This window comes from Alosa pseudoharengus, unplaced genomic scaffold (assembly GCF_046254945.1).
Source record: "Alosa pseudoharengus isolate Yale_2024_CS ecotype anadromous, Long Island Sound unplaced genomic scaffold, YU_APseudo_1.1 YU_APseudo_1.1_scf_7, whole genome shotgun sequence".
NCBI lineage: Eukaryota > Metazoa > Chordata > Actinopteri > Clupeiformes > Clupeidae > Alosa > Alosa pseudoharengus.
This window is the reverse complement of record NW_027468859.1, coordinates 24,443,393-24,470,933: the sequence shown is the minus strand read 5'-3', so window position 1 is coordinate 24,470,933 and position 27,541 is coordinate 24,443,393. Positions and strand designations below refer to the sequence as shown.

Genomic DNA, 27,541 nt, shown 5'->3' with positions numbered 1-27,541 from the left:
CATACATTAAAGCATAGCCAAGATGTTAGCCCACTTCCTGTTAGGCAGCATCGTCGCCATGTGTGATTGGCTGTCACGGGCAAATAAACTTGAAATTAAAAAATCTGACTGATGATCTGATTATCGTTTGTGCGGCTCGGTCTGAAGATCATCTCCGCCAAGTTCTGTGAAAAACGGATGAAATTTGTAACCGCTGAAACTTTTCGTAGTGTTTGGACCAAATCCAATATGGAAGTCATTGAACTTAGGTCGGTCCAGGGATTCCAACAGTGCCTGATTTGTGAAAATCGGATGCACCGTTCAATCTTGACATGCGTACATGCAATCCAGTTTTGACCCATTGGTGGCGCTAGAGTGTTGGGCATAGAGTTCTGTTAATTGGTGAGAGTGATCATGGGACAGTGCTGAATCAGTGTACCAAATTTCATAACTTTAGACCCAGCGATTCAATTTTCAGCCAGATTTTGACCTGTTGGTGGCGCTAGATGGCTGGGTTTAGAGGTCCGTAAATAAGTGTGAGTGGTCAGTGGAGTGTCCCGAAACTTTCTGCCAAAAAATCTGAACTTTTTAGCCAGGCGTTCTATGGGCTGCCATAGACTCCAATGGCAGAAGTGTAATAATAGGAAAAGCTAGTAACTCAATGGGTGCCTTCGCAGCTTCGCTGCTTGGCCCCCAATAAACACTTGAAATATATCAGTCTGTGTGGAATGAATGTATACATTATACAAGTTTCACTTTTTGAACAGAATTACTAAAATAAATCAACTTTTTCAATTCTAATTGTATTCTAATTATATGACCAGCACCTGTATAGATAGATACCATTCATTTTTACAGGATGAATGTTAATTTACAGAAGGCAACCTGGTTATTTTATTGTCTAATGGCCACGTTACACCAAACAACTTTGACAAGATTTGGGAAAGATTCTTGAAAGATTGTAGTCTTTTAACTAATGCCCCCCATTCAAGCTTTCCTCAAAAGACTCCAATCTTTCAAGAATCTTTCCCAAATCTTGTCAAAGTTGTTGGTGTAAGGAGGCCATAAATAAAACGGCCAATGTCCTTCTGAGAAACATTCAGATAAAATTTCCTTGGGTAAAGCCATATTAAGGGGAAACGTCTGATTAGACTTTTATCTTGATTGGTTGAAACCGACATATTTCCCAGAGTTCCATGAAAGCGGAGCTCTAGCGATGACACCAACAAATGGCTATCTTCGAAGAGAAACACCCAGGTGGCGTGAGCTACCAGCTATTTTCTCCGAGAGACTAGGCTTGGGTAGTTCACCCTCAAGCACTGCGGACATCCTGAGTCGTGATCTAAAGGGTGAATTCGTCTGGTTGCTTTTAGAGCCGTGGAGCTGCCGCCATGGCTTTTTACGAATATGTCACTAAAGAGCAACTCGCAGGTTTTGATAAGTACAAGGTAAGGATGCAGTGATGTTTGTCTGACGCTATTTCGTTTTATATCTGCCATACAACGTCTGCTCACCAGGCTAATGTTAGCTGTAACGTTAGCTACTGCTGACATGAACTGTCAGATTCCCGGTAGCTATGCCTATGAGAATAGCCCACACTAGCATTAGCCATCCAACATTATGCTACTTCTGACATCGTTATTGTTCTCAGACCGGCATTGAATTATATGAATTTAGTTAGTTATGGTTTGATTCATGCGTTTAGTTTGAACGTAGAACTACATTTGTCGTACAGATCGTTAGCAAATCAACGCCAGTGCCTTGACTGCCTTGCTAGCTAACGTGAGTTGTCTGTACACGATATGTAACGTGGTCCACGCCTATGTGTCTTGGCTAACGTTGAGGTTACCAACAGTATCGTTAGGTACTGTCACATCGGTGTGACGAGAATGTCGTAAAATTAAGGTTTTAAACAATATCTGGGTTCATCGAATAAAATAAATTGATGCCGAACAGAATCTTTTTTGGATCGTTCAGAACTCCCCTGCTGAAGGGTTAGCAAATGCCGGGGTCTTGTGTCCAACCTACAACCACATGTAACAACAGTTATTGTTAGGCATTTGTCTAGGTTATTGGGCTTCCCTTGTAGCTTTAAATATGGGGTTATTTATCCAAGTAGTTATTTGCTGCCCTTATATCTGGTTTCGAAACGGTAACGTTTGTATGGCTACATAGGTTGCTAACATTAGCTCGCTAGTGCTTCTTGAAGCTTTTGGGATGGGCAGTATCCCTTGAAACACTCGACCTGTGGTCCGAAGCCCAACAATGTGTAACTTGGCTAACTATACATGTTCATTACATAACGTTACTGTGCCAATTGTTCTTTAACGCACCCAATAGCACAGAGTTGATGTGTCACCACCTTTTCATTGATTCATTTATTTAGCTCCCTCCTTGAATTTAAAAGCTAGATGTTTAGGTGAAACAGACTAACCATTAGCTTGTTAGCCTGGCTAAGCGTTGTAGAAATATGAACGCCAGTTACCAGTGAGCTGACCACCCTCGCTGCTCTAAATGCATATGCACTTATTTACTGTTCGAAACGTAATCATTATATCTTGCTTACTCATGTTTCATTATTGTGAAAGTGAGAAGGTGACATTCTGACAAGGTTCCTTGTCCTTACTTGCTAAGCGTATTGTATGGCTAGCCAGCGAGCTGTTGTCCAGTATTCACCGACTCTTTGGATTTGATTAACCTTGGGCCCCGCTGCTTTCTCTTGATTTCACTGAGGTCCTTTCTCGGCATATCCTGACTACATATCCTCTACAGTGAACAGTGGCGTCTGAAGATATAGAAGGCTATCATTTACAAAAGCCATTATTTAATGTTCCCAAGCAGTGTGTAGGTTCACTGAGTGTGTATAGCTTCTATTGTGTGTGGACCAAGACCAGTTTAACTGCAAAAACATCCGATGCCATAAATGTGACCTAGACAAACAAGACAATAGACATTTTATGATAAGAGCCACATTATAGACTCACACACAGAGAAAAGGAGGGATTTGTGCTTGGCATCATGCAGGGTGTGTATTATTGATGTGTATGCCAAGTGTGCCAGCCTTCAGGGCCAGTCACCTCACACACTCTCGTGTAGTCCCCTCTCACACACACACGTGCATAGTCCACTCACTCACTCACTCACTCACACACACACACACACAAACACACACACACACACAAACACAGTCACCTCTGACCTCGTGTAGTGGTGCGAGTTTAACTAGCCTAGTTGTGGCAACTTGGTGCACTGGTTAATTTTGTCTCTCTCTCACACACACACACACACACACACACACACACACACACACCCCTACGTCATCTGTCTTAGACTACTCCCTCTCCCACATGAATATGTGCATGTGGATTTCCCTCTATAATGTCCACTAGCTGCATATGACGCTTATCCAGATGAGTTCATTTCCTGTAGGAGCTCTGGGGTTGTTGGAAGTCTGTGGGGCTGTTGCCAGTCTGTGGGGTAGAGTGTGTTCTTCAAGGAAGGGCGTGTCCTTTTATACATAACCTCTAGAATTCTTTCACTTCTGTTTTCTTTAGGTATTCTCTTCTCAGTATTCTCTCTCTCTCTCATGCTCTCTTTCTCTCTCTCGCTCTCTCCATTCTGTCTCTTCTCCTCTGTCCCTCTCCTCTCTATATGTGTCCTGTTTTCTTTACCTCGTGGCATTTCAATATCTGGAAACAGAAACACAGAGTGTGTGTGTGTGTGTGTGTGTGTGTGTGTGTGTGTGTGTGTGTGTGTGTGTGTGTGTGTGCGCGCGCGCGCTAATGCTCGTCAGATGGTGGGACACATAGCGGGACTCCGAGTGTATTGTGCCCCAGCTGAGAATAGCTCATCAGTGGGAGATGCTGAAATAGAGAGTTCAGCCAGTTCGCCCCCACGTGTTGCTGCCTGTTTATGTGGGGCAAATAACTCTGTGTAGTCCTCATTGAGATCTAGCGCTCTCTTTGTGTTGGGCTGTTTATGTGGGGCAAATAACTCTGTGTAGTCCTCATTGAGATCTAGCTCTGTTTGTGTGTTGCGCTGGTGATCGGTGTGCAGCTAGCCTGGACCCAACACATGCTGCTGGACATGCTGCTTCCATACATAGAATAGCATTATTCAGTTCCTCTGACGTGGTGCATCTGAGGCATGGTGTGTGTGATGAGGACGGACAGGGGAGTGTGGCTGTCGCAGACATGAAGGGATTGTGTGTGTGTGTCTGTGTGTGTGTGTGTAGGACTGTGCCTTGTGTTTGTAACAGGCAGGAAGAAGTGCATGTTTGGACATCTGCAAACAGTTGGAGCACTGTCTTTCCAGTCGTGTGTGTGTGGGTGTCGGTGTAGGCCTATCTGTATGTTTGTTTGAGAGAGACGGGAGTCGCCTCCAGGCCTGTGTGTATGGGCAGCACACAGAGAGCTTCTTGTCCAGACACCTCCAGACCTGTGTGTGGTGTCCAGACAGCTCCAGACCTGTGTGTGTGTGTGTGTGGTGTCCAGACAGCTCCAGACCTGTGTGTGTGTGGGGGGGTGGGGGGTGGGTGTAGGCCTATCTGTATGTTTGTTTGAGAGAGACGGGAGTCGCCTCCAGGCCTGTGTGTATGGGCAGCACACAGAGAGCTTCTTGTCCAGACACCTCCAGACCTGTGTGTGATGTCCAGACAGCTCCAGACCTGTGTGTGTGTGTGGGGGGGTGGGGGGTGGGTGTAGGCCTATCTGTATGTTTGTTTGAGAGAGACGGGAGTCGCCTCCAGGCCTGTGTGTATGGGCAGCACACAGAGAGCTTCTTGTCCAGACACCTCCAGACCTGTGTGTGATGTCCAGACAGCTCCAGACCTGTGTGTGTGTGTGGTGTCCAGACAGCTCCAGACCTGTGTGTGTGTGTGGTGTCCAGACAGCTCCAGACCTGTGTGTGTGTGTGGTGTCCAGACAGCTCCAGACCTGTGTGTGTGTGTGGTGTCCAGACAGCTCCAGACCTGTGTGTGTGTGGTGTCCAGACAGCTCCAGACCTGTGTGTGTGTGTGGTGTCCAGACAGCTCCAGACCTGTGTGTGTGTGGTGTCCAGACAGCTCCAGACCTGTGTGTGTGTGGGGGGGGGGTGGTGGGGTGGGTGTAGGCCTATCTGTATGTTTGTTTGAGAGAGACCGGAGTCGCCTCCAGGCCTGTGTGTATGGGCAGCACACAGAGCGCTTCTTGTCCAGACACCTCCAGACCTGTGTGTGGTGTCCAGACAGCTCCAGACCTGTGTGTGTGTGTGGTGTCCAGACAGCTCCAGACCTGTGTGTGTGTGTGGTGTCCAGACAGCTCCAGACCTGTGTGTGTGTGTGGTGTCCAGATAGCTCCAGACCTGTGTGTGTGTGGTGTCCAGACAGCTCCAGACCTGTGTGTGTGTGTGGTGTCCAGACAGCTCCAGACCTGTGTGTGTGTGTGGTGTCCAGACAGCTCCAGACCTGTGTGTGTGTGTGGTGTCCAGACAGCTCCAGACCTGTGTGTGTGTGGTGTCCAGACAGCTCCAGACCTGTGTGTGTGTGTGGTGTCCAGACAGCTCCAGACCTGTGTGTGTGTGGTGTCCAGACAGCTCCAGACCTGTGTGTGTGTGGGGGGGGGGGGGGTGGTGGGGTGGGTGTAGGCCTATCTGTATGTTTGTTTGAGAGAGACCGGAGTCGCCTCCAGGCCTGTGTGTATGGGCAGCACACAGAGCGCTTCTTGTCCAGACACCTCCAGACCTGTGTGTGGTGTCCAGACAGCTCCAGACCTGTGTGTGTGTGTGGTGTCCAGACAGCTCCAGACCTGTGTGTGTGTGTGGTGTCCAGACAGCTCCAGACCTGTGTGTGTGTGTGGTGTCCAGATAGCTCCAGACCTGTGTGTGTGTGGTGTCCAGACAGCTCCAGACCTGTGTGTGTGTGTGTGGTGTCCAGACAGCTCCAGACCTGTGTGTGTGTGGTGTCCAGACAGCTCCAGACCTGTGTGTGTGTGGTGTCCAGACAGCTCCAGACCTGTGTGTGTGTGTGGTCCAGACAGCTCCAGACCTGTGTGTGTGTGTGTGGTGTCCAGACAGCTCCAGACCTGTGTGTGTGTGTGTGGTGTCCAGACAGCTCCAGACCTGTGTGTGTGTGTGTGGTGTCCAGACACCTCCAGACCTGTGTGTGTGTGGTGTCCAGACACCTCCAGACCTGTGTGTGTGTGGTGTCCAGACAGCTCCAGACCTGTGTGTGTTTGTGCGTTTAGGTGAGTCACGATCAGGCCTTCCTCCTCAAACGTGTGCGGCCCTCTAACGCAGACCCTGATTGGGCCTCTACCTAAGTGTGTGTGTGTCTGTGTATGTGTCTGTAGTTACTGTACCTGCCCTAACCATCTGCTCACAATAGGGATGTAACGGTATGAAAATTTAACCTCACGGTTATAGTGACCAAAATTATCACTGTTTTCGGTATTATCACAGTGTTTTTAAAAGTGTGTTCAATATGTTCAGAAAGCACTGATAGGCCTACAAAAGCTGAAATAGTTTTAAAATGTGTTCCGTTCACTTTTTCATAGTAAATTGGCTATGTGCTTATAGCTTAACTTACCCTACCATGACTTGGAGTTTGCTATTTCTGTTATTTGGATCCAATGAGTGAGACCAAAGTAAGTGCTCAAAATAAAACTTTAGGCTACGGCGTTCTCCTGATAACGTGAGTGGAATGGATTTCATGTGGACGCGAACATAAAAAGATGCAGAGTGGCTAAATGATACAGTGCACGTTTTGCGGTGAAAATTTTCCACCTTTAAAATCAGGTGTAGCCTAATCCGAATCGCAGATAAAACCATCAATTGGACAACAGAATCTTTAGGGTACCAGTTTTGTTTCATTGTACTAGGCCTACTGTATGTCAAAAGCGGGCTCGGATGAAGCTGGGAATGATTAAACACACGGTTTCAACACCGTGGTAATAATTCTGATATTTCAAAAGAAAACGATAATTGTTATCGTCAACATTTTTATCGCAGTTTACCATTATACCGGTAATCGTTACATCCCTAGCTCACAATAAAGGCCTTTGCACACCGAAATCTGGAAAGTTGTAGGTCTAGATGTTTTGTTCCATCAAATTCAGATCACTGCTGTCTAAAACATCATTCACTAGCATTACACCCAACAATCAAAATCCTCAGAATTGACACTTGAGGTCATATTTGTTTTTACTTGTTCGTCAGTTTCGCACAAAAAACAGACTCACGCGCACATAGGCCTTAAACATGACAGAAAACACACACACACACACGCACATGTAATTCCATTAAGCCTCTGGCCCCAGCCTTGGTTAACATGGCCAGGGCATCACTGAGGGCTTTTTAATATCCAAATGTGCCAATACCTCTGCTGCTTGGGTCAGCATTCTGCTCTTCCAAAGCTTGCTTTCCAAGGCAATCCCCGTTTAAAAAGCCTGCTGTGAAGTCCATATTTATTCCAGTCTTATATCGATTTTCAATTAAACGCTCACACAGTTCACAGCCTCCCACCCGGAGTCTTGTGATTAATAATTATTCATACCTCCATGCCAAAGTTGGATTCATTTATTTGTCCAGTAAGGCACAGAAATAGCCTGTTGTGTCTCCAGGACAGCACTGTCTTCTGCCCCATCCATAAGCGATTCCCAGGCCACTGGAGAAACCTACTGGTCAAATACAAATGCGCTATAAATCAGTCTGGCATTTCTTATGAATAATTTTAGGCTTAACGGTTATGAGAGGGATGTTGGGCATTTTCATGTTTGCTATTAGGAACTGGTCAAAACCGGTGTTTACTGGTGGGCACTGAAGAGGAGTGCTCTCAAATAACTCAAGTAGCCATTCAAAAACAACCACCCACACACACACACACACACACACACACACACCCAGATGCTCATAGTTGATACACTCCACTGCATCTGGAATACACTAAAGAGACACTAAAGCATCCTATTGTGTAATTCTGCTTTGTTGTACTGTGGTCAGGTATCTCAAGGAGGTAGCCTAAGGCCTGGTCAGGATTAGACAGGACTGTAACTAGGTGGGACCACACATGTGCAACAAAACACAGAATGACTGTACTAATGTGATTTACAGTGTACAAATGTAATTTAACAGTAGTCTTAAGAACATTGCTATTTCAATTGAGATGTCTATGGGGTGGACACTGAAGAACAAAGTGTGACTGGCTACAGTTGTGCAAATTAGCAACACAGGATGCCACCCAATGGTCTGTTTGTAATGATTGTGTATCAGAATGCAGTTGTCTAGTCCTGGGGGCAGCCATGGCCTACTGGTTAGGGCTTCGGACTTGTAACCGGAGGGTTGCCGGTTGGTACCCCGACCAGTAGGAATGGCTGAAGTGCCCTTGAGCAAGGCACCTAACCCCTCACTGCTTCACTGCGTCGGGATTAGTGTGTGCTTCACCTCATTGTGTGTTCACTGTGTGCTGAGTGTGTTTCACTAATTCACGGACGGGATCAAAAGAGTATACTTATACTAGTCCTTCCTGTGTTGAGTCACTGATATTGATCTCGCTGTCCTTCTGTTTTCTTCTCTTCCGTGTTGTGTCTGCAGTACAGTGCCGTGGACACCAACCCACTGTCCGTTTACGTCATGCACCCCTTCTGGAACTCTGTTGTCAAGGTGAGCATGACTCTGGCACATCACTAGTCTATGATGTCACAAAGGTATCCATGGCTTTGAGGAACTCTTAATTTACAAGTAACTGAGTAGAATCACAGACTGTTCTGAAAGATCTTTGACAGAATCCAGGACCTGCCATGACATTCTAAGCCTTGGTGGAATGTGTGAACTTTACTGAAGTCCAGAATACTGAGTGCTTTAGTGTGTTAGTAGGGTCAATCATTATTTTGTTGAATGAGGCTTTGTTGTGAGTTACTCTTCAACCAAACACAGCACCACTTGGCCATCCCCTTGCCCTGCCCACAGGTTACATAAGTGAGAGCACTCATTGTGTCCGGCTGCGACTCTTAATGACTTGATGTCCTGTCACTCCCCAACCCTCTGTATCTGCCGTGTCCACTAATTAGAATGCATGAATGCAACATTAATGAGTTTTCCAACAATATCTGATTACACGTACACCACGATTGACCACCATCTCTTTCTCTTTTTCTGACGCTATCTTTGTCTGTCTCTCATTCGCTTGTTCATCCTGTCTGTCTGTCTGTCTGTCTGTGTTTGCTTGCTTGTTTGTTTGTTTCTTCCTTTCTCATTCTTCACTGTCTATCTTTGTCTTTCTCTCTTTCTCTCTTTCTTTCTCTCTCAGATCATGCCAAGATGGTTGGCCCCAAACCTCATCACGTTTACAGGGTTCATGTTCCTGGTGTTGAACTTCCTCATTCTGTCCTATTACGACTTTGACTTCTACGCATCAGGTGAGTGTGGTGACCTGCAGTGGGGTCAGCTCTGAACACGAACACACACACACACACACACACACACACACACACACATAGAGATCAAAGTTTATGGATCAATCACTCTTTCTTTTAATCTCACTTTGAATCCCTGAGGTGTGTGTGTGTGTGTGTGTGTGTGTGTGTGCGTGCGCTCTCTCTGTGTGTGTGTGTGTGTGTGCGTGCGTGCGTGCTATCCTGTGCTCTCTCTCTGTGTATGTTTGTGTGTGTGTGTGTGCACTCTCTGTGTGTGTGTGTGTGTGTGTGCGTGCGTGCTATCCTGTGCTCTCTCTCTGTGTATGTGTATGTTTGTGTGTGTGTGTGTGTGTGTGCGCTCTCTGTGTGCGCGCTCTCTCTGTGTGTGTGTGTCTGCCCTGTGCTCTCTGTGCTGTGTGTGTGTGCTATCCTCTGCTCTCTCTCAGGAGGTGTTTGAACATGTTTTTGGTCAGAGGGTTTATTTGTAATTTGCAACCCTATGACTCATGTGTGTTGTCCCTCTCTCTCTCTCTCTCTCTCTCTCTCTCTCTCTCTCTCTCTCTCTCTCTCTCTCTCTCTCTCTCTCTCTCTCTCTCTCTCTCTCTCTCTCTCTCTCTCTCTCTCTCTCTCTCTCTCTCTCTCTGTCTCTCTGTTGTACTGTTGTAGGAGTACACACACTGACTTACACTCACATGCCACATCAGGAGTGTGTTTCTATCATGCTACTCCTTTCTCTGTACATACCTCATCTATCTTGCATGTGTGTTGCCACTCTCATCCCTGCTGTTCTCTGTTACAGCACAGCTGTGTGTGTGTGTGTGTCTGTTGCCACTCTCACCCCTGCTGTTCTGTTACAGCACAGCTGTGTGTGTGTGTGTGTGTGTGTGTGTTGCCACTCTCACCCCTGCTGTTCTGTTACAGCACAGCTGTGTGTGTGTGTGTGTGTGTGTGTGTGTGTGTGTGTGTTGCCACTCTCACCCCTGCTGTTCTGTTACAGCACAGCTGCATGTCCATGTGCCCAGTTGGGTCTGGGTGACTGCAGGCCTCTTCAACTTTCTGGCCTACACGTTGGGTAAGTTTGGGTGGGTGGGTGTCTGTGTGTGAGTTTGGGTAGGTGGGTGTGTCTGTGCGTGAGTTTGGGTGTGTGTCAAGTTCTTGGTCTACTCCTTGGATGTGTGATGGGTGTGTCTCTTCCGGGGGATTGGAGGTAACAGAGCAGGCAAGAACATGAAGGACGTGAAGAAAGATGTTTTTGCTGCCCAATCGGCCTGCAGCACTTGAAATCACAAACATTGAGTCAGCATACTTGCATTGTACAATACAGCATGCATATGGAGTAGTATGCAGCATAATGTTTATAGTATTATAATAGTATTATTAAACATTAATGGAACATAAAACACAAAGTGTTTAACGATCTAAATTCCGGTCCGTCTTGAAATAGACGAGGATGCTCCCTCAGTTAATCTCAGGGGCAGATGCAAACAGATACAGAATTGCAGTTTGCCAGCCTAATGGCATTAGGAAAAGAACAGAACATTTAAACCTTGTTAGTCGGCCTTGTGATGTACCGCTGGCTTTAGAGGAGTGGACACGACTCCAGAGGCTGTGTGTGTGTGTGTGTGTGTCTGTGTCTGTGTCTGTGTCTGTGTGTGTGTGTGTGTGTGTGTGTGTGTGTGTGTGTGTGTGTGTGTGTGTGTGTGTGTGTGTGTGTGTGTGTGTGTGTGTGTGTGTGTGTGTGTGTGTGTGTGTGTGTGTGTGTGTGTGTGTGTGTGTGTGTGTGTGTGTGTGTGTGTGTGTGTGCGCGCGCGCGCCTAGCGCCTCAGGCTATGGCACCAAGTCTTGTTCTGGTCTGCTCACTTGTTATAATACAATTCATATGTTGCTGTTGCTGGAATGTAAATATTTAAAAAGTAACAAGCATGGCGTTCAGCTTGTCTACTCTAGCGTGTTATTCCACTCCATAACACAACTTGAGTACAAACCCCAGCAGTTTACAGACTATTCAATCACCTCCTCAAGTAAGCATTGCTCATCGTGGAGAGAGATGCCATGGAATTCAGCAGCTATATCTATCTAGCTACATTGTGTAATTAAGAGCCCTCCTTGGTCGCAAAGTAAACAAAACAAACAGATAGCAACCTACCACTAAACCTAACACCATACACACCACACCTGGTGTTATCACTTGGTAGTTGTGTGTGTGTGTGTGTGTGTGTGCGGCGTGCTTGCACCTTCTGCTCGGTGGCTCTGTTAGCTGGCCATAGCTCCAGTTCAAGTTTTTATTGTCAAACGGGGAATCCAACATTGTATCTAAATGCCACGGGGTTTCCCAGACCCGAGTGTGTGTCAGACACAGGTGGCAAGTGGAAGAGGAAGAAGGAGACCATAGACCTTTGCTCCCAGCGAATTATGTCACGTGTGTCAGGTGCCCTCTGGTAGTGTGTGTTCACTGTGTGTGTGTGTGTGTGTGTGTGTTCGTGTTCAGACGGCGTGGATGGCAAACAGGCTCGGCGCACCAACTCCTCCACGCCTCTGGGGGAGCTGTTTGACCACGGGCTGGACAGCTGGGCGTGCGTGTTCTTTGTGGCCACGGTGTACTCTGTGTTTGGGCGCGGCGACACGGGCGTGAGCGTGGTGACGCTGAACTACCTGCTGTGGGTTGTGCTCTTCTCCTTCATCCTGTCGCACTGGGAGAAGTACAACACCGGGGTGCTCTTCCTGCCCTGGGGATACGACGTCTCGCAAGTGGTGAGCCAATCACAAGCGCAAACACACACACACACACACACACACACACACACACACACTGCAGCACCCAGTCTCGTTCTTTCGTTCGTTCTTTCGTTCTTTCTCTCTCTCTCTCTCTCTCTCTCTCTCTCTCTCTCTCTCTCTCTCTCTCTCTCTCTCTCTCTCTCTCTCTCTCTCTCTCTCTCTCTCATGTTTCTTTTAGCTACTCTATTTCAGTCACAGGCTTATCGTTATCAGGGTGGGATTTCTAGATGAAAGCATTCAAAGATGACCTATAGGATTGTCCACAGAAGAAAGAGAGGACAAAAGTGCCTGTGTTCTGTGTTGTCCAGATATGCACTGAAGCTAGTCTCACTCTTGTAATCCCACTCAGTACTACCCCTTGTAAACTCTAATGCAACTTTTTTTATCTGCATGCTTAAACACCAACAGTAATTCTTGAAACACGATTTCTGAAATCTTTGTAGCCAGTCCATTCACCAAGTTTGTTTAACTGCAAGCACTTTAATTGCTTCACATTCAGTTTGTAATTTTGTAGCATACTTTTCAAAGCTAGTTAACCAGACCTTTTTTTCTTGTCGGTACATTCTGAACAGAATTTTAACATTTCCGATTTTGGACTCCACCCATTTTTTAAACCGGTTAGAACAAGAAAGTATTGTTCCCGAACTGGTTAGTAATGTTCAGTGTAAGGCTGTGCGATATAACAATATGAGAGGCCTAACTTTCGGACTTTAAAATATGTCTCTTCATAGTTATTTAACTAGTCTCTATCGCTAATGTCACAAAACATAACAAAACCACATCATACAAGAATCACACTCACTCATCCAGATTGCAATTTAATAACACCCTTCTAACAAACCTGTGGGCCTTTTGCAAGACATGAATAATGTTTTGCTGATTTTAAGGTTTTGTGGTTAGTGGGGCTGGGACAACGCGTAGACGTAATCGATTACGTCGACGCAAAATATGCGCGTCGATTTGTCAGACCCAAAACGCGCACTGCCAAATATTTTGAATTTTACACCTTCAGTGTTTCCCATACGTTGACTAATCTGTGGTGGGGCGCCACAAAACCGGCCGTCACACATTGATGTTCTATGTTGTACTATTTAAATTAAAGATAAGATAAAATCCTTTGAGCTGCACTTTTTACGCACGCAGCCTTTCCCTGCTCCGCCCGCTCTCTCTCGTAACGAGCCTGCTGCCCCTCCTCTGCATGTGCATTTAACACAAAATATTCACGATTGTTGAAGGATTGTTGTTGCCACATAGAAGCATTGCATAGAACACGGCTGGCTAAATTGCTATTAAATCCGCTTAGCATCATGACCATGCTGTGCAAATTTGTTCAAAACTGCTGCAGTCAAGTTAACTCTGCTAAGGTCTATCACAACAGTACATTGAGGAGACTAAACTTAGTTAAGTTATGCAATCAAGCAGTATCTCAAAGCTAACGTTAGAATACTGTTTGGATGTTGAGTTTAGCATGCTTACTTACAGCTGCTTGCCAATTTCGTTACTCGGGGCTCATTTTATTGACTCTTGACACTGAATGTTTGCAAAATCCCGATGTAAATGGAAAAGTGTTTTCCAAGACTCAAAAGTGCTTGTCCCAAGGAGAAGTACAAACTGTTATTTGAATTAACTACGTTAGTTCTTGAATTTCCCCTGGGGATCAATAAAGTATCTATCTATCTATCTATCTATCTATCTACGTTATGAATTGCATCCATACATCAGCTGCGTTTTAACTGCGTTAGTGTTATAATTACAAGGGAACAAACGTCTGAAAGTGACAGGCACTCAATTAGACCTATACACTACTGAACTTTATTGAATGCTACCTCTGACTAAGAATGCATTACTTTGCACTTGTATAGTCTTTTATTTTGGAATTTTAAGAGCAATAAACATATATTGTTACATATATGTTAAGGAATTCATGTTTTTTCATTCAGATATATAAATCAACATGTATAAATTGCTATTAGTCAATTAATGGGGAGATAATCGATAATCGAATCGAAATCGAATCGGACTGAAAAAATGAATCATTAGATTAATCGATGCATCGAAAAAATAATCGCTAGATTAATCGTTTAAAAAATAATCGTTTATCCCAGCCCTAGTGGTTAGCCAGTAGTTGCAAAAATGGTGCCGAAGCAATTAGGAAAACCCGTAAATAAAGGCATTCTACACATGGTCCCTTTTAACATGTAAGCTGGGTATGCCTTTTAACATGTTTGTTTGCTCGGAGGTTCTGTTTTCTTCAGATAATAGCACTACTGCACACCAGTCAGTAAAATGTGACCGCTCTGTCTCCCCTGTGATTTAGAGCGTTTTCATACTTATTTTGTTCCGAATCACGGGCTGAATCGATACAGTTTTTCTCCATTGTTCCCTGGGTTCGTTTGTGTTCACATGTCAGCATTTATATCGGAACAAATGATATAACAAACCCACATGAGATTAAACGTTGGTCTACGAATAAACCCATGCACGATTAACGGCTACTATCCCGCAGTCACCTAACCCCACATTTAACATAGGCTATTAAGAGCTCATGTGCGTGCATGTGCGTGCATGTCCGTGCGTGTCCAAAGTCTAGGCTTCTCCCATTCTCTCCCGTTTTCGCGCGTGACACCGGTAAAGTTAGCCCAAGACATTCGCTTGAAATTCTAAACATAGGCTAGCTAGATGTATACTCTGTTCAAAGTGGAATAAACGTGTAGCCTAATGTGTAGGCCTACAAAAATGTAAGCACCATCGAGTTGTTCCGTTACAAAGGGCCGATTGCTTTCTCACTGCAAACGAACCGCTCTAGAGTTCGATTGGAAACGAGCCGAGACCACCTCCTTCAAGCGGTCTCGGTCCGTTTGTTTTGTTCCGAAACAGAGTGCGATTGCTGCTTTCACATACCAATCGAATCGATCTTTGAGGGAAACGCTCCACGTTCCGATTCAAATAGCCAGGTGTGAAAACGCTCTTAGTGACAAAGCTGAGAGCTGTCTCCTAGCAAGGCCATCAGAATGCTTGCTGTGGAATGGATGTTCAATATGGAATGTTCTTTTGAACATTCTCTCTCTCTCTCTCTCTCTCTCTCTCTCTCTCTCTCTCTCTCTCTCTCTCTCTTCAATTCAATTGAGCTTTATTGGCATGACAAAAAATACAATTTGTATTGCGAAAGCATACATGTACGTAGTAGTGTGTAAAGACATAAAACAAAACATCATGCATCATACATTACTGCAACGGCAGTGTGTGTGTGTGTTTGACTTTTTGTGTGCTTCACTGATGAAGTGACTCCCTTTGTTTATGGCAAGCATCTATATATCTTGCTGCGACTCTTGCGCTCTTTTGTTCCTCTCCTAATAGTATTCTTAGACTTGGATCCTTAAAGTTTTGAAGGTCTGGATGCATTTCTCTGCAGCATTTGACAGCATTACAGGAAACGGTAACATGAAAAACTGTGTATACCCTCACTTTCTCTCTCTTTTTCCACACACTCACACACACACACACGGGCAGCATACACATTATAATACATTGGATTAATTACAGACATTAGGTCGGGCATTGTGGCAAAGTGTCCGACTCACTGTCCCTCATGTCGTGGCAAGCTGTAACGTATTTTGCAGCCAGCGGAGCAGTCAATCCTAAAGTTTGGAATTTTATTTGAGAATTGTAAAAAATATATTTTTCTAATCTGTTCAAACTTTGGACAGTATAGGAGAAAGTGCATCTCTGTTTCAACCTCACCAGTCATACAGTGACCACAGAGCCGCTGCTCTTTGCGAAGCCATGATTTTTTGTACCGGCCTTTCTCTATGGCAAGGCTGTGGTCACTTAGCCTGTACTTGGTAAGAATCTGTCTCTGCTTTGTATCTCTGACGGTGGAGAGGTACTCTGCCAATTCATAATCTCGTTTTAGTGACAAGTAACATTCTACGTTTGATCATCCCAATGTTCCAGATACTTATTCTTACTTTGATTCATAATTTGTTTTACTTTGATCTGATTTTGAAAAGCAGTGCTGGTCTGAGATCGATGGGTTAGAGTATTAGTTAACTTTAGAACCAACTGGCAACCAACCCTCTCTCTCTCTCTCTCTCTCTCTCTCTCTCTCTCTCTCTCTCTCTCTCTCTCTCTCTCTCTCTCTCTCTCTCTCTCTCTCTCTCTCTCTCTCTCTCTCTCTCAGACCATCTCCATCGTGTACATAATCACAGCAGTGGTTGGTGTGGAGACATGGTACGTGCCCTTCCTCTGGAACATCCAGTACAGGGACCTCTTCACAGTCATGATTGCGGGTGAGATCTCAATGGACAACAGCAAACACACATGCCCACAAAACAACAACATTTGATTGGTTCTCTGTCATTAACCACATCCTAATTTGCTGCTTTTATTTGTTTGTTTGTTTGTTTATTTGGTCTCCAGGTTGCGCCATCACCGTGACCCTTCCCATGAGCCTCCTCAACGTTTTGAAGTAAGAAACCCGGTGAACTTAGCGTTCATATTACAGTTGCTAGAAGTGGACATGGTGTTGTGGCCTCTTTGGTCTTGTTTCCATGATGGCTTTTGTTGTGTGAATCCAGCTTATTGAAGATGTCCAAAAAGCTTCACCCATTGGCACTGTAGTTGTACAGCTTTAAAGGTGGTCTAAGCGATGTTACGCGAAAACATTTTTTGTCACATACTGCACCTCACCATCTGCTAGCTGCCTGTGTCCTGAATACAGCAGTCTCTGTGGACAGCCCAGGCTCCAAAAACGGCAACAAAAACAACTTGGTCCAGCCTGGACCATAAAAACATAACAAACTGTTCCTGCCAATCAGCGACGAGATGCACGTTTAGGAGAGTTTCAATTGCACGGGAGGGAGGGGGAGGTGACGTCAACAGAAGTGATGTTTCCTAACATCGCTTAGAGCACCTTTAACATCAGGAGAGGCTTGTGTGCTATGTCATAACAATCAGCTGTGGGATTCCAAGAGTGTAAAGCTCGTATCAGACGGATGTCACAGTGACCCATTACAGCAGCTTGCACACTACTTTATTAATTATTATCTACTTTATTGCTCTTATCTGTGGCTATCTCACCCTGTTCCTCAGCAAGCTAATCAAGCAGCTGCCAAAGCAAATAATGCACATATGATTTCAATACACAGTGAAGCCACAGTGAGGGCACACACACACACACACACACACACACACACACACACACACACACACACACACATAATTAGCTGCTAACTATACGACTTAAGTTAGCTTTTGTGGAATATCTTTCTCTCCCCCTCCCTCTTTCATCCCCCTTTCCTTCACCCATCTCTCCCTCTCTTTTTTCCCTCTTCCATCTCCACCACCTCTATCTCTTTCATCTCTCTCACTCTCCTATCTCTCCCTCTCATCTCTCTCTCTCTCTCCCTCTTTCATCCCCCCCTCTCTCTCATCTCTCCCTCTCTTATCTCTCTCTCACTCCCTTTCATTTCTCACTCTCCTCTCTCTCTCTCTCTCTCTCTCTCTCTCTATATCTATCTATCTATCTATCTATCTATCTATCTCTATCTCTATCTCTATCTCTATCTCTATCTCTATCCCTCCCTCTCTCATGTCTCTGTCCTCTCTGTCTGTGTCCATGTCAGGGCGTACCGCAGTAACACGCTGAAGCACAGTTCGCTGTACGAGGCTCTGCTGCCCTTCCTGTCTCCGCTGCTGCTCTTTATCCTGTCCACCCTCTGGGTGGCGCTGTCCCCCAACGACATCCTCCAACAGCAGCCACGCATCTTCTTCCTCATGGTGGGCACAGCCTTCGCCAATGTCACGGTGAGACACGCACACACACAAACTCGAACCCCCTGACCATCACACACACACACACACACACACACACACACACACACACACACACACACGTTGCACTGGACTTATGTGTTCTGTTTCTCTCAAATCAAATGAAGATGTTGCAGTATTGTGACAAACACAAATTACCCCCCCCCCCCCCCCCCCCCCCATTACTATTGGAAGCTGATGATGGGGATACACTGAACACAGTTCAATAAATGTCTTTAAAAATCAATTTTCTCCCCCTCTCTCTCTCCCTCTCCCCCCTCTCTCTCCCTCCCCCTCTCTCTCTCCCTCTCCCCCCTCTCTCTCCCTCCCTCACTCTCTCGCTCTCTCTCTCTCTCTTTCTTTCTCGCTCTCTCTCTCTTTCTTTCTTTCTCTCTCTCTCTTTCTCTTTCTTTCTTTCTCTCTCTCTTTCTTTCTTTCTTTCTTTCTCTCTCTCTCTCTCTCTCTCTTCCCCCCTCCCCCCCCCTCTCTCTCTCTCTCCCCCTCTCTCTCCAGTGTAAGCTGATAGTATGCCAGATGAGTAATACGCGCTGTCAGCCACTCAGCTGGTTGCTGGTACCCATGGGAGGCCTGGTGCTGCTGGTGGTGTCCGGCGTGGTCTCCCACAGCGAGCCCCTGCTGCTCTACCTGTGGACCGTCACCGTCATCCTCGCACACGTGCACTACGGGGTGTGTGTGGTGAGTGTTAAACATTCACACACACACACACACATATTTTACATAAGGACACAGATTTGACAGGTGCAATAATTGCTCAGACAAGGTTCAGTCGTGTGATTCTGTTGACGATAACAAAGCAGCAGCTCAGCAGATGTTAAGGACACACACAACACCTCCTTCTCCAAATGTGGTCACTTCCAATCAGAATGGTTCTCTGAAGCATCTTCCAATCAGAATGGTTCTCTGAAGCATCTTCCAATCAGAATGGTTCTCTGAAGCATCTTCCAATCAGAATGGTTCTCTGAAGCATCTTCCAATCAGAATGGTTCTCTGAAGCATCTCCCCAGGGGGTCAAGAGCGTGCAGATTAGCTTCGGCATGTTAGCATACGCCATTTTCAAATATGGCGCTGCATGGAGCATTTGGAACCAGCTCCATGCACGAAAATCCGTGTTGGGCACGAGCTCTCATGCGCGTACATGTTGGTGGGCGGGTACCTATCCGGCGGCTACAGCCAAACGTTATTCAGTGCGTATTTCTTGAGGATCCTATGAGAAGACGTGCATATTATGGTTGTTTATCCATCATATGACAAATAAACAAATAAAGAAAATTGTATTGATCTTGTTTCGTTGTTGTTTGTCCCGAACAAACATAGCCTAAACATGATTAAAGACAATAAATTACATAACAGCGGCATAAAGACCTTGTCTTGTTACACCATGGGTCTCCAACACGTTGCTCTCAACCTATAGCCGACCCCTTTGGAGCTTGCCAGAGGCTGAAGCACTAGGCTACTATATTTAAACACAATTATTGCCGCATGGCATTCCAGCCTACGAATTTATTAAAAAGTAAACCATGCATAATTAAAAAGAAAACTCAGTTTAGGCTACTTCGCTATGCAATAAGGTTTCCATTAGAGCACAGCGCACGTTCAATGAATGAAGGAAAGGCCTTGTCTCGCAATAAACAGCTGGAAATTCCAACACTTTTTCAACTACACAAAACTTTACAGTGATCATCAAATACCCTCTAGATTTAAATGCCCATCAGTCTCAACATTTAGCTATATAATAAAAGTCAAAAAGTAAATTAAATCCCATACCAAAACCGAAAATCGTCTGCGTTTGATAGCCTGGTATGCCGCTCCAAACAAAACGCATGTCTCACAATAACGTACAATGTAAGAAATAAAGGTCTGCCTCGAATAAGCCTACCTCAAATAAATACCTGTGCTTTGCAGCCTAAGTAAATAGCAGACCCTGGACATAATTTAGGATTTACGGAAAGTATGCAATCATACGATGTTGGACGCCTGGCGATGATCTGGCCGTCTGTGCCTCTGACACCGCTGCCTCATTTGGATGGTAACTCCACAGGTGAGCGCGAAGATTGGATGTCGTGGATGCGTAAGTAAACTGTTTTTTGCTGAGTCCGCAGACAACATTCTCTTTAACCGTTACTTTACCATCTGCGGTGTACAACTCAAAGTAAAGACCACATTTTAGATGAGTTGGGGACGTAATTGTCCGCTCAGGCTGACCGTTCTGTGCGTTATCTTCAATACTATCTTCAATATTATTTTCAAAACAGGGTGGCTATTGAGGGCTCTGGCTCCAGTCATTATTGTGGCTACTGGCTATTATTGGCTTGATTTGGTCATGGGCCAACGCTAAAATACGTTTAGAGCACCCGCTGAGATGGCAAACAATAAAATAAAAAACAAACTAATCATAGACTGTAAAAATGCGCTACACTTGGCACTAAAAACCGAATAGTTTATTTATAGTTCGACTACGGATATTTCACGTCATGTTCGAATGCATATTTGCAGCAGGACAGCAGGCAGACCCACTGATCTATAATAGATCAGTGAGGCAGACCGCTCTTAGTTAGAGCCGCTGTGTTATCCAATGAAATTAAGTTGCGCTTCAGGCCGACTCCACTCGGACTCCATGCGCGTTCCCGATCAACTTTTTCTTCTTCTTGTTATGAGGCAAGGGCTGTATGTGCATTATCGCCACCCTCTTACTGGAGGATGACTCTCTTTTTACAGAATATCCAATAAAAATCGACGTTGGTCCATGCGTCATTTCCAGCTTTGTAACTTGGCGCATGGTCAGAGCCGACTGGCGCTGGATCCGAACCCCAGTGTTCAAGATGGCGTTGACTATGAATTGGCCGGATTTACTAGCCTAGCCTCCACCATTCATTTGTATGGAGGGCGGGACTTAGTCACTCTCTCCAGTTATATATAATACCTCCATGCATCTCCCAGTCAGAATGGTTCTGTGAAGCATCTTGCATCTGTTTGCATTAATGGCGGCGGGGTGCGGGTAGTGTTGGGGTAGTTTAGTGGAGCTCTCCCGCCCATCTTAACACAGACGCCATGTTTGATACCCACACGCACGCACATACACACGCGCGCACACACACACACACAGGGTTCATATCATCTGTCGTTTTGTCTCCTCCCTACCTTCCTTCCTTCCTCTTGTCCTAGCCCCTTTAAATTAATGTTGTGAAGGAAACGAGGAAGGAACGATAGGAGGATGGAGGAATGAAGGAGAGACCGATATGAGAGATGAGACGTCCTGCTCACTCACGCATCACTTTTAAGAGACGTCAATTACTGATGATGCGGCGCATCACCTCTTAGGCTAGTATAAACAGACACGCAAATTGCAGAGAATATGAACTCACTCCAAAGCCTAAAAATATCGTATGAACATGGACTCTTCCCACTTATTGACCCTGGTAATGAGGTCATGTTTGATAGTTCTCGAGACATGAATGAATACTTATTATACAATGTGTGAACAAAACAGGCATTTACTTTACTTTTTTTTAAAGTTTGCATGGTAGTTAATGATAATTCCAGTATATAAAGGTCTTTTCTTGGTCTATCTACTAGTTTATTGTCACAAATAAATCCCCACGAACTTGTTTGAAACCAAAAGTTGACAGCCGTGGGAGGGAACTTTTTACCTTAGCAGCTTGGACCAATGATTGCACAATTCCGACTGAAAACGCTTACACGTAGGATACTCTTTTGTTTCCTCGCGTATCGGGCCTTCCACCTCTCTCCTCTCTCCTCTCCCCTCTCTCCTCGCGTATCGGGCCTTCCACCTCTCTCCTCTCTCCTCTCTCCTCGCGTATCGGGCCTTCCACCTCTCCCCTCTCTCCTTGCGTATCGGGCCTCCCTCCTCTCTCCTCTCCCCTCTCTCCTCCCTCCTCTCTCCTTGCTCTTGCCTCCTCTGGTTGCAATTAGACAAATGAGACGTCCTCGATGACGTCTGGCTTTGAACGATTTCCGGGCCACGAGCCGGAGGGCCGTGGAGAGAGGGCGTATGCAAATAGAGCTTTTAGACACACACACACACACACACACACATACAAATGCTGGTGTTTTGCATGGTGGCCCTCTGCTGCCCTCAACTGGCATAGTTGTACTGACCTATGTGCGCTATGACATAGGAACACACATAGTTGTACTGACCTATGTGCGCTATGACATAGGAACACACATAGTTGTACTGACCTATGTGCGCTATGACATAGGAACACACATAGTTGTACTGACCTATGTGCGCTATGACATAGGAACAAACATAGTTGTACTGACCAATGTGCGCTATGACATAGGAACACACATAGTTGTACTGACCTATGTGCGCTATGACATAGGTGGTTGTGGCCCATTGTGTTGGTGTGTTAAGCTTCAGAGTGCTCCACTGCTTTGTACCATGTTAAGGGGCTATCACATTGTACACGGTACACGCTGCGCTCGCCGCTAGGTTGCTCTTGGTTGAGGTAACGTCCAAAAGATTTTTGTTGTGCTTGTCACCAGGCTCAGCGCAAAATACCAACGACTCACAGCGCGCCGCGGTGAAAATTCAACCTGATTGAACTTTGACGCACAAAGTGCTGCTTGCTCTGCGCATTGCTCAACGCAGCTGCAGACCAGGTCTTGCGCGTGCAAGCCATTATATATAATGCATTTCATAGCGCACGCCGCGTTTAATGTGACGGGCCCTTAGATGTGGTGATGAAGAGGCGTGACTGAACCAGGGTGCCCACGGGTCATGGGAAGTCACACATGGAAAGTTAGGGAATTTTATCATATTTGCGACAAAGTCATGGAATATCAGGGAATTTTGATGTAGCAGTTTAAAATTTACACAAGCACAGCACAAATATATTTCCACGTAGAGTTGGTTTATATGTGGTTATTAGCTTTACTGCTTGCTTGTAACATTGGTTAGCCCAACTTTGTTTATTTATTAGTATTTTTTTGCCTTTATTATGGCAGGACAGTGAAGAGGCAGGCAGGAAGTGAGTGGGAGAGAGATGGGGCGGGACCAGGAAATGACCTGGGTCCTCGTGGGTATATGGTGTGAACGCTGTAGCCAGTTCACCACAGCGGCCCCCAACTTTGTTTATTCAATGCCCATTTACTCATCTTCCACTCTGAGTAAAGTAACAAATTCTTGAATGCTGTGCAGCTACTCTGAAATTGGTCAGAATATTGTACCATTCATTATATAGTAGGTCATGGAAATTCAGGTTTTTAGTCAAATGAAGTTAGGTAATATTTCATGACTTTCCAAATGGGAAGCCTGTTGAACAATGAGCTTTTGACAAATCTCTCACTCTCGCTCTCTCTCTCTTCCCAGGTTCACCAACTGAGTGACCACTTCAACATCTACGCATTCTCGCTAAAGAAGCCTAACTCGGACTGACAGGAGGAGGAGAAAATCGGCCTGACGGCTGCGGAGGTCTAAGCTATCCCAGCATTCTCCTCTGCAGCTCGCCGACACGTCACCCATCACCTTGGAGACACGCGTACCCCTGCCCTAACCAGAACTAAAATGAAAATGTAAAAACTAAATGGTTAAAAAAACAACAACAACTAAAGACTACGAAACCAACGTAACTAAACTCAGCCCCACACAGCCCAGGGATGGAGCTGCACCACAGGACCCATGTCTCACCAGGACTGCGCTGCAACTACAGGATCCACGTGTCCCCAGCACGGAGCTGCACCAAAGGACCTATTCACCACCAGGCCAGAGCTGCACCACAGGAAACCTTGTGTCCCCAGCACGGAGCTGCACCACAGGGCCTATTCATCACCAGGCCAGAGCTGCACCACTGGACCCACAGGTCCTCAGCACGGAGCTGCATCAGGAGACCCTGTTCCTCCACAGCAAGGGCCTGTTCCTCCGTTGACGGCTCTCTGTGTGTAGACGGAGATGCTCGGTACAGGCCAGCTCCAGGTCTGGTTTTGGTTCTGTTCGGTTCGGTTCGGTCGGGTCCAGTACCTCCACGATTCCTCTAGCCACCAGGCTCTGAATTCAGTGAAGCCCCAGAGATCTGCTTGTTTCCTAAGGAAATGTGCTTCCAGCTGAGATAGTAGGAGCCTTTGGTTATACTGCTGCTGTTGCTGCTACTGCTGCTGCTGCTGCTGCCACCACAAACCCCACTGTGTTAATGGTGAAATTACTTACTTACACACACACACACACACTAGCTCCCTTGTTCAGAAGCTCATTTGGGAGTTTTGTATATCTAGCACACACACACACACACACACACACACACACACCAACATATCTACAACAACAACTTGAATGTTCAGTACATTAATGCCTTGTGGGGTGAGCTCTTTTTTGGGGCCTATTTGTTTTTGTCTTCTAACCTCATGTTTGATCCACTGATGGCTCTGATGTCAGTGTACATACAGCGACTGAATGCTCTGTAACACACACACACACACACACACACACACACACTCTTGATCAGTCCATTTGATGTGGCCAGTGGGATCCTTACTGAATATCTACTTCCCAGACTGGGAGTATATTATTTTTGTACACGGGACACTGGGGGAACCCAGGGAGTCTACATGTTGCAGCTTACAAGTGAACCATAACCAAGCAGAGGTTTGAGAATCGACACAAGTCCTCATTTTCTTTCCCCGCAACTTGAAGACTGTCCTCTTCACCTGAACTAATGCCAGTGGAACTGTCTCAAACTCGTCAACCAATCAAGGACCATAACCAAGAGCTAGAGGTTAATCTCTCTCTTTTTTTTTCTCTCTCTCTCTCTCTCTCTCTCTCTCTCTCTCTCTCTCTCTCTCTCTCTCAAACATGGAATTATGGGTATTGGCCGTTGACCTGATTACTGTACATGGGATTCTGGGCTTTTATTATTTTCTATGTCATTTATTTGGCAAAGATATTTTCCTTTATTATAGGTGGTGATGTGTCAGCATGCCGATTTTTTTAAGTTTTCTCTTTCTTTCCCCCCCCTTCCCTTCTGTCTTTCCTTTTCTCCTCCTCTCTGTTACTAGTGGGCTTTCATTGAGTTTATCTGCACTTAAATGAAGAGTGCGCTTCAAACCCTGTCCAGGAGAGGGCGCACTCTGAGCCAAGCAAGCCGTAGCAGGCTTGCCCTGTTCTGTAAACATGATAAAGCCACTGGTTCCCTTTTGGGAGTGTCCCAAATGACTCGGACGCCTCCTGTGAAGAGCATTGCGCTGACGATGTGTAAATGTCCAAGTCAAGTGTGCGTTACGGGATAAACGAGAGCTGTTTTGGACCTCCACTTTTTTTTCTTTTTTTTAAAAAAATCTTTCTTTTTTTGCTTCTTGCCTTTTTTCCTTTGACCTTTTCTTTTTGCTCCTGTTTTGTTAGGTATATAAATTATGTTTGTTTTCTATGTTTGTGTGTGTGTGTGTGTGTGTGTGGCTGGTTATGAAAGTGTGTGTGAGGTTGTGAATGTGGATATAGTGAGCGATGTCAGTGGACATGTGAAAGCTTTCATGCAGGGTTCAGAGAAATCTGGGATTCAGAACACACACGTACACATGTACACACACCTTACACAGTACAAATGCCAGCACCCATACACACACATTCACAGACATCAATGGTTTCTTTTTTTTAGCTCTTTTACATAAACCCATTTTCACTCAGGCACTTTTTCCACACACACGCACACACGCTCATACACACACACACTCACACACACACAAACCAGATTCCTCTGAACCTTTTTTCTTCATTGGCACTTTACTCCTTGTTGCCATAGCACCATCCTCAGTTGTGTGCGTCCGTGTGTGTGTGTGTGTGTGTGTTGCATATATATATATACTGTATTATATATTCTTGTTTTACGTTTCAGTTCCTTCAGATCCAAATGACCTTACTTTCTGACTGACCTCTTTTTTTAAGGCGTTGTTTTGTGACCAAAACAATAGTTCATGTCCATACTCAAACTCCTAGTATTCTCTCAGGCAGTGCCCAGCCTAACACCCTTAGTGGAATTTCAAGGGACTAAGCGTACAGTTTAAAAGTGTACAGACTAAAATCGAGTTTCCAGTAATTAAATATTTATCTGTAACCATTCAGAAGAGGTCACCAAGTATTTATTTGATGGTCTTGCCATAATGCAACTATTCTTGACACCACTAGTAATTTGATATGTCCAGTAAGGCGCTTTAATGTGTTCTGTGTGATGTCTCTGAACGAATATTTCCATAATGCTGATGTTATGTTGATGTGTAATGGAGGATTTTCGACATTGTGTGTGGTGGAAAAGTGCATTCCGCCTAGCGAGTTTTGACCCTTCTGCTCGCCACGGACAGGAGAGGATGAGCACGTTCCCGCAGCGGGAATTCCGCTTCCCATCGAAAGGGGGCAGTAGTACACCGCGTAGCCTACAATGACTGAGTTGTACGACGATTAGAGAAGACTCGGGAGATTGATCATGTTTATGGTGTAGAACATGGGGAGACTAATTGATTAAAAATAATAATTATTATTTTAAACATTGTGTATTTATCTTTAATGTAAATTAGTAACTCTGTTTACCGTTATGACTAGGGCGCTCATTCTCTCTGCCATGGTTAGTTGAGGGACGCCATGGACAACGTCGAAAGAGACGTTTTCTCTGTGTGGGAGACTTATAACTGTACCAGGTGCAAATTCTGAATGTGAACGGTTATAGCCTAGAGATTGTTATTTTGTTGTCAATGGGGTATGCTCGTTGTTTTTCATTTTTATTTTTGTTTATTTTTATCAGTGGTTCACGTCGAAACAGGTTGTTTTTCTTTATTTGAAGAATACTCTTGCATACCGATGTGATGATGCTTGTTATAACTAACTGTATGATGGTAAAAATGGCAACTGTGAATCCGTACAATCATTTGTTATTGTTTTTTAATCTGCGTCTGCCTCATGGGAGTGTAGCCGTCAGCCTCTTAACCACTGTCGCCCAAATTAATGTAGCTTCATGTGTGGGATACTGGAATACACATACCAGAATCATAACAAGGACTACAACAGTATCAGAGTTATCGACCTACTGTAACATTTGAATAAATAAATGGACCTACGCTGCACTATGGTATGTGGTGTTATTTGCCTTCACTCTCATTTTTGTTTTTGTTTACGTAGGCAGATGGCCTACCATCACCATGACCCCCCTGTAGCCTACAGTATCCACAATCATTTTTTCATGATGGACATATCAGTTCTTTTCACATAAACAAATAGCTACTGCTAATAAGGCATTATCCTAACGTTTTAGTGACCATAAGCTACATTTTATTTCTGAAGTCCTGCAGCCATTGTCTGCAAAAAAGTAGGCTGTAGGCCCACTTGACCAAATTGAATTCCTGTTTTTTTTTTGTTTTTTTTTGCAAGCATGATCCAAAATATTAATAAAACGAATAGGATATCACAATTTAAATAGGATTTTGACATTTTTTGTACGTCATTTTTATTGTATTAAACCTACCGTTTGCCTTGGTTGGTGCCTGATCCAAGCATTGTCATTTCAGTTGATGGACCACTGCTGCCTTATTTCAATAGAGGCGCAGCTGCGGAGGCGGCCAGGCTATGC

General features: G+C 45.1%; 1 protein-coding gene across 1 annotated transcript; it reads left to right on the top strand.

The window, feature by feature from the left end:
* Nucleotides 1–1,232: 1,232 nt before the first annotated feature.
* Nucleotides 1,233–27,036, top strand: selenoi (selenoprotein I). The gene is made up of 10 exons (XM_076272308.1): nucleotides 1,233–1,427; nucleotides 8,545–8,613; nucleotides 9,260–9,368; nucleotides 10,363–10,437; nucleotides 11,854–12,116; nucleotides 16,321–16,429; nucleotides 16,560–16,608; nucleotides 17,765–17,945; nucleotides 18,465–18,647; nucleotides 23,308–27,036. The coding sequence occupies exons 1-10, from the start codon at nucleotides 1,371–1,373 to the stop codon at nucleotides 23,413–23,415; spliced, it is 1,203 nt and encodes a 400-aa protein (XP_076128423.1). The 5' UTR covers nucleotides 1,233–1,370; the 3' UTR covers nucleotides 23,416–27,036.
* The last annotated feature ends 505 nt before the right edge of the window (nucleotides 27,037–27,541 follow it).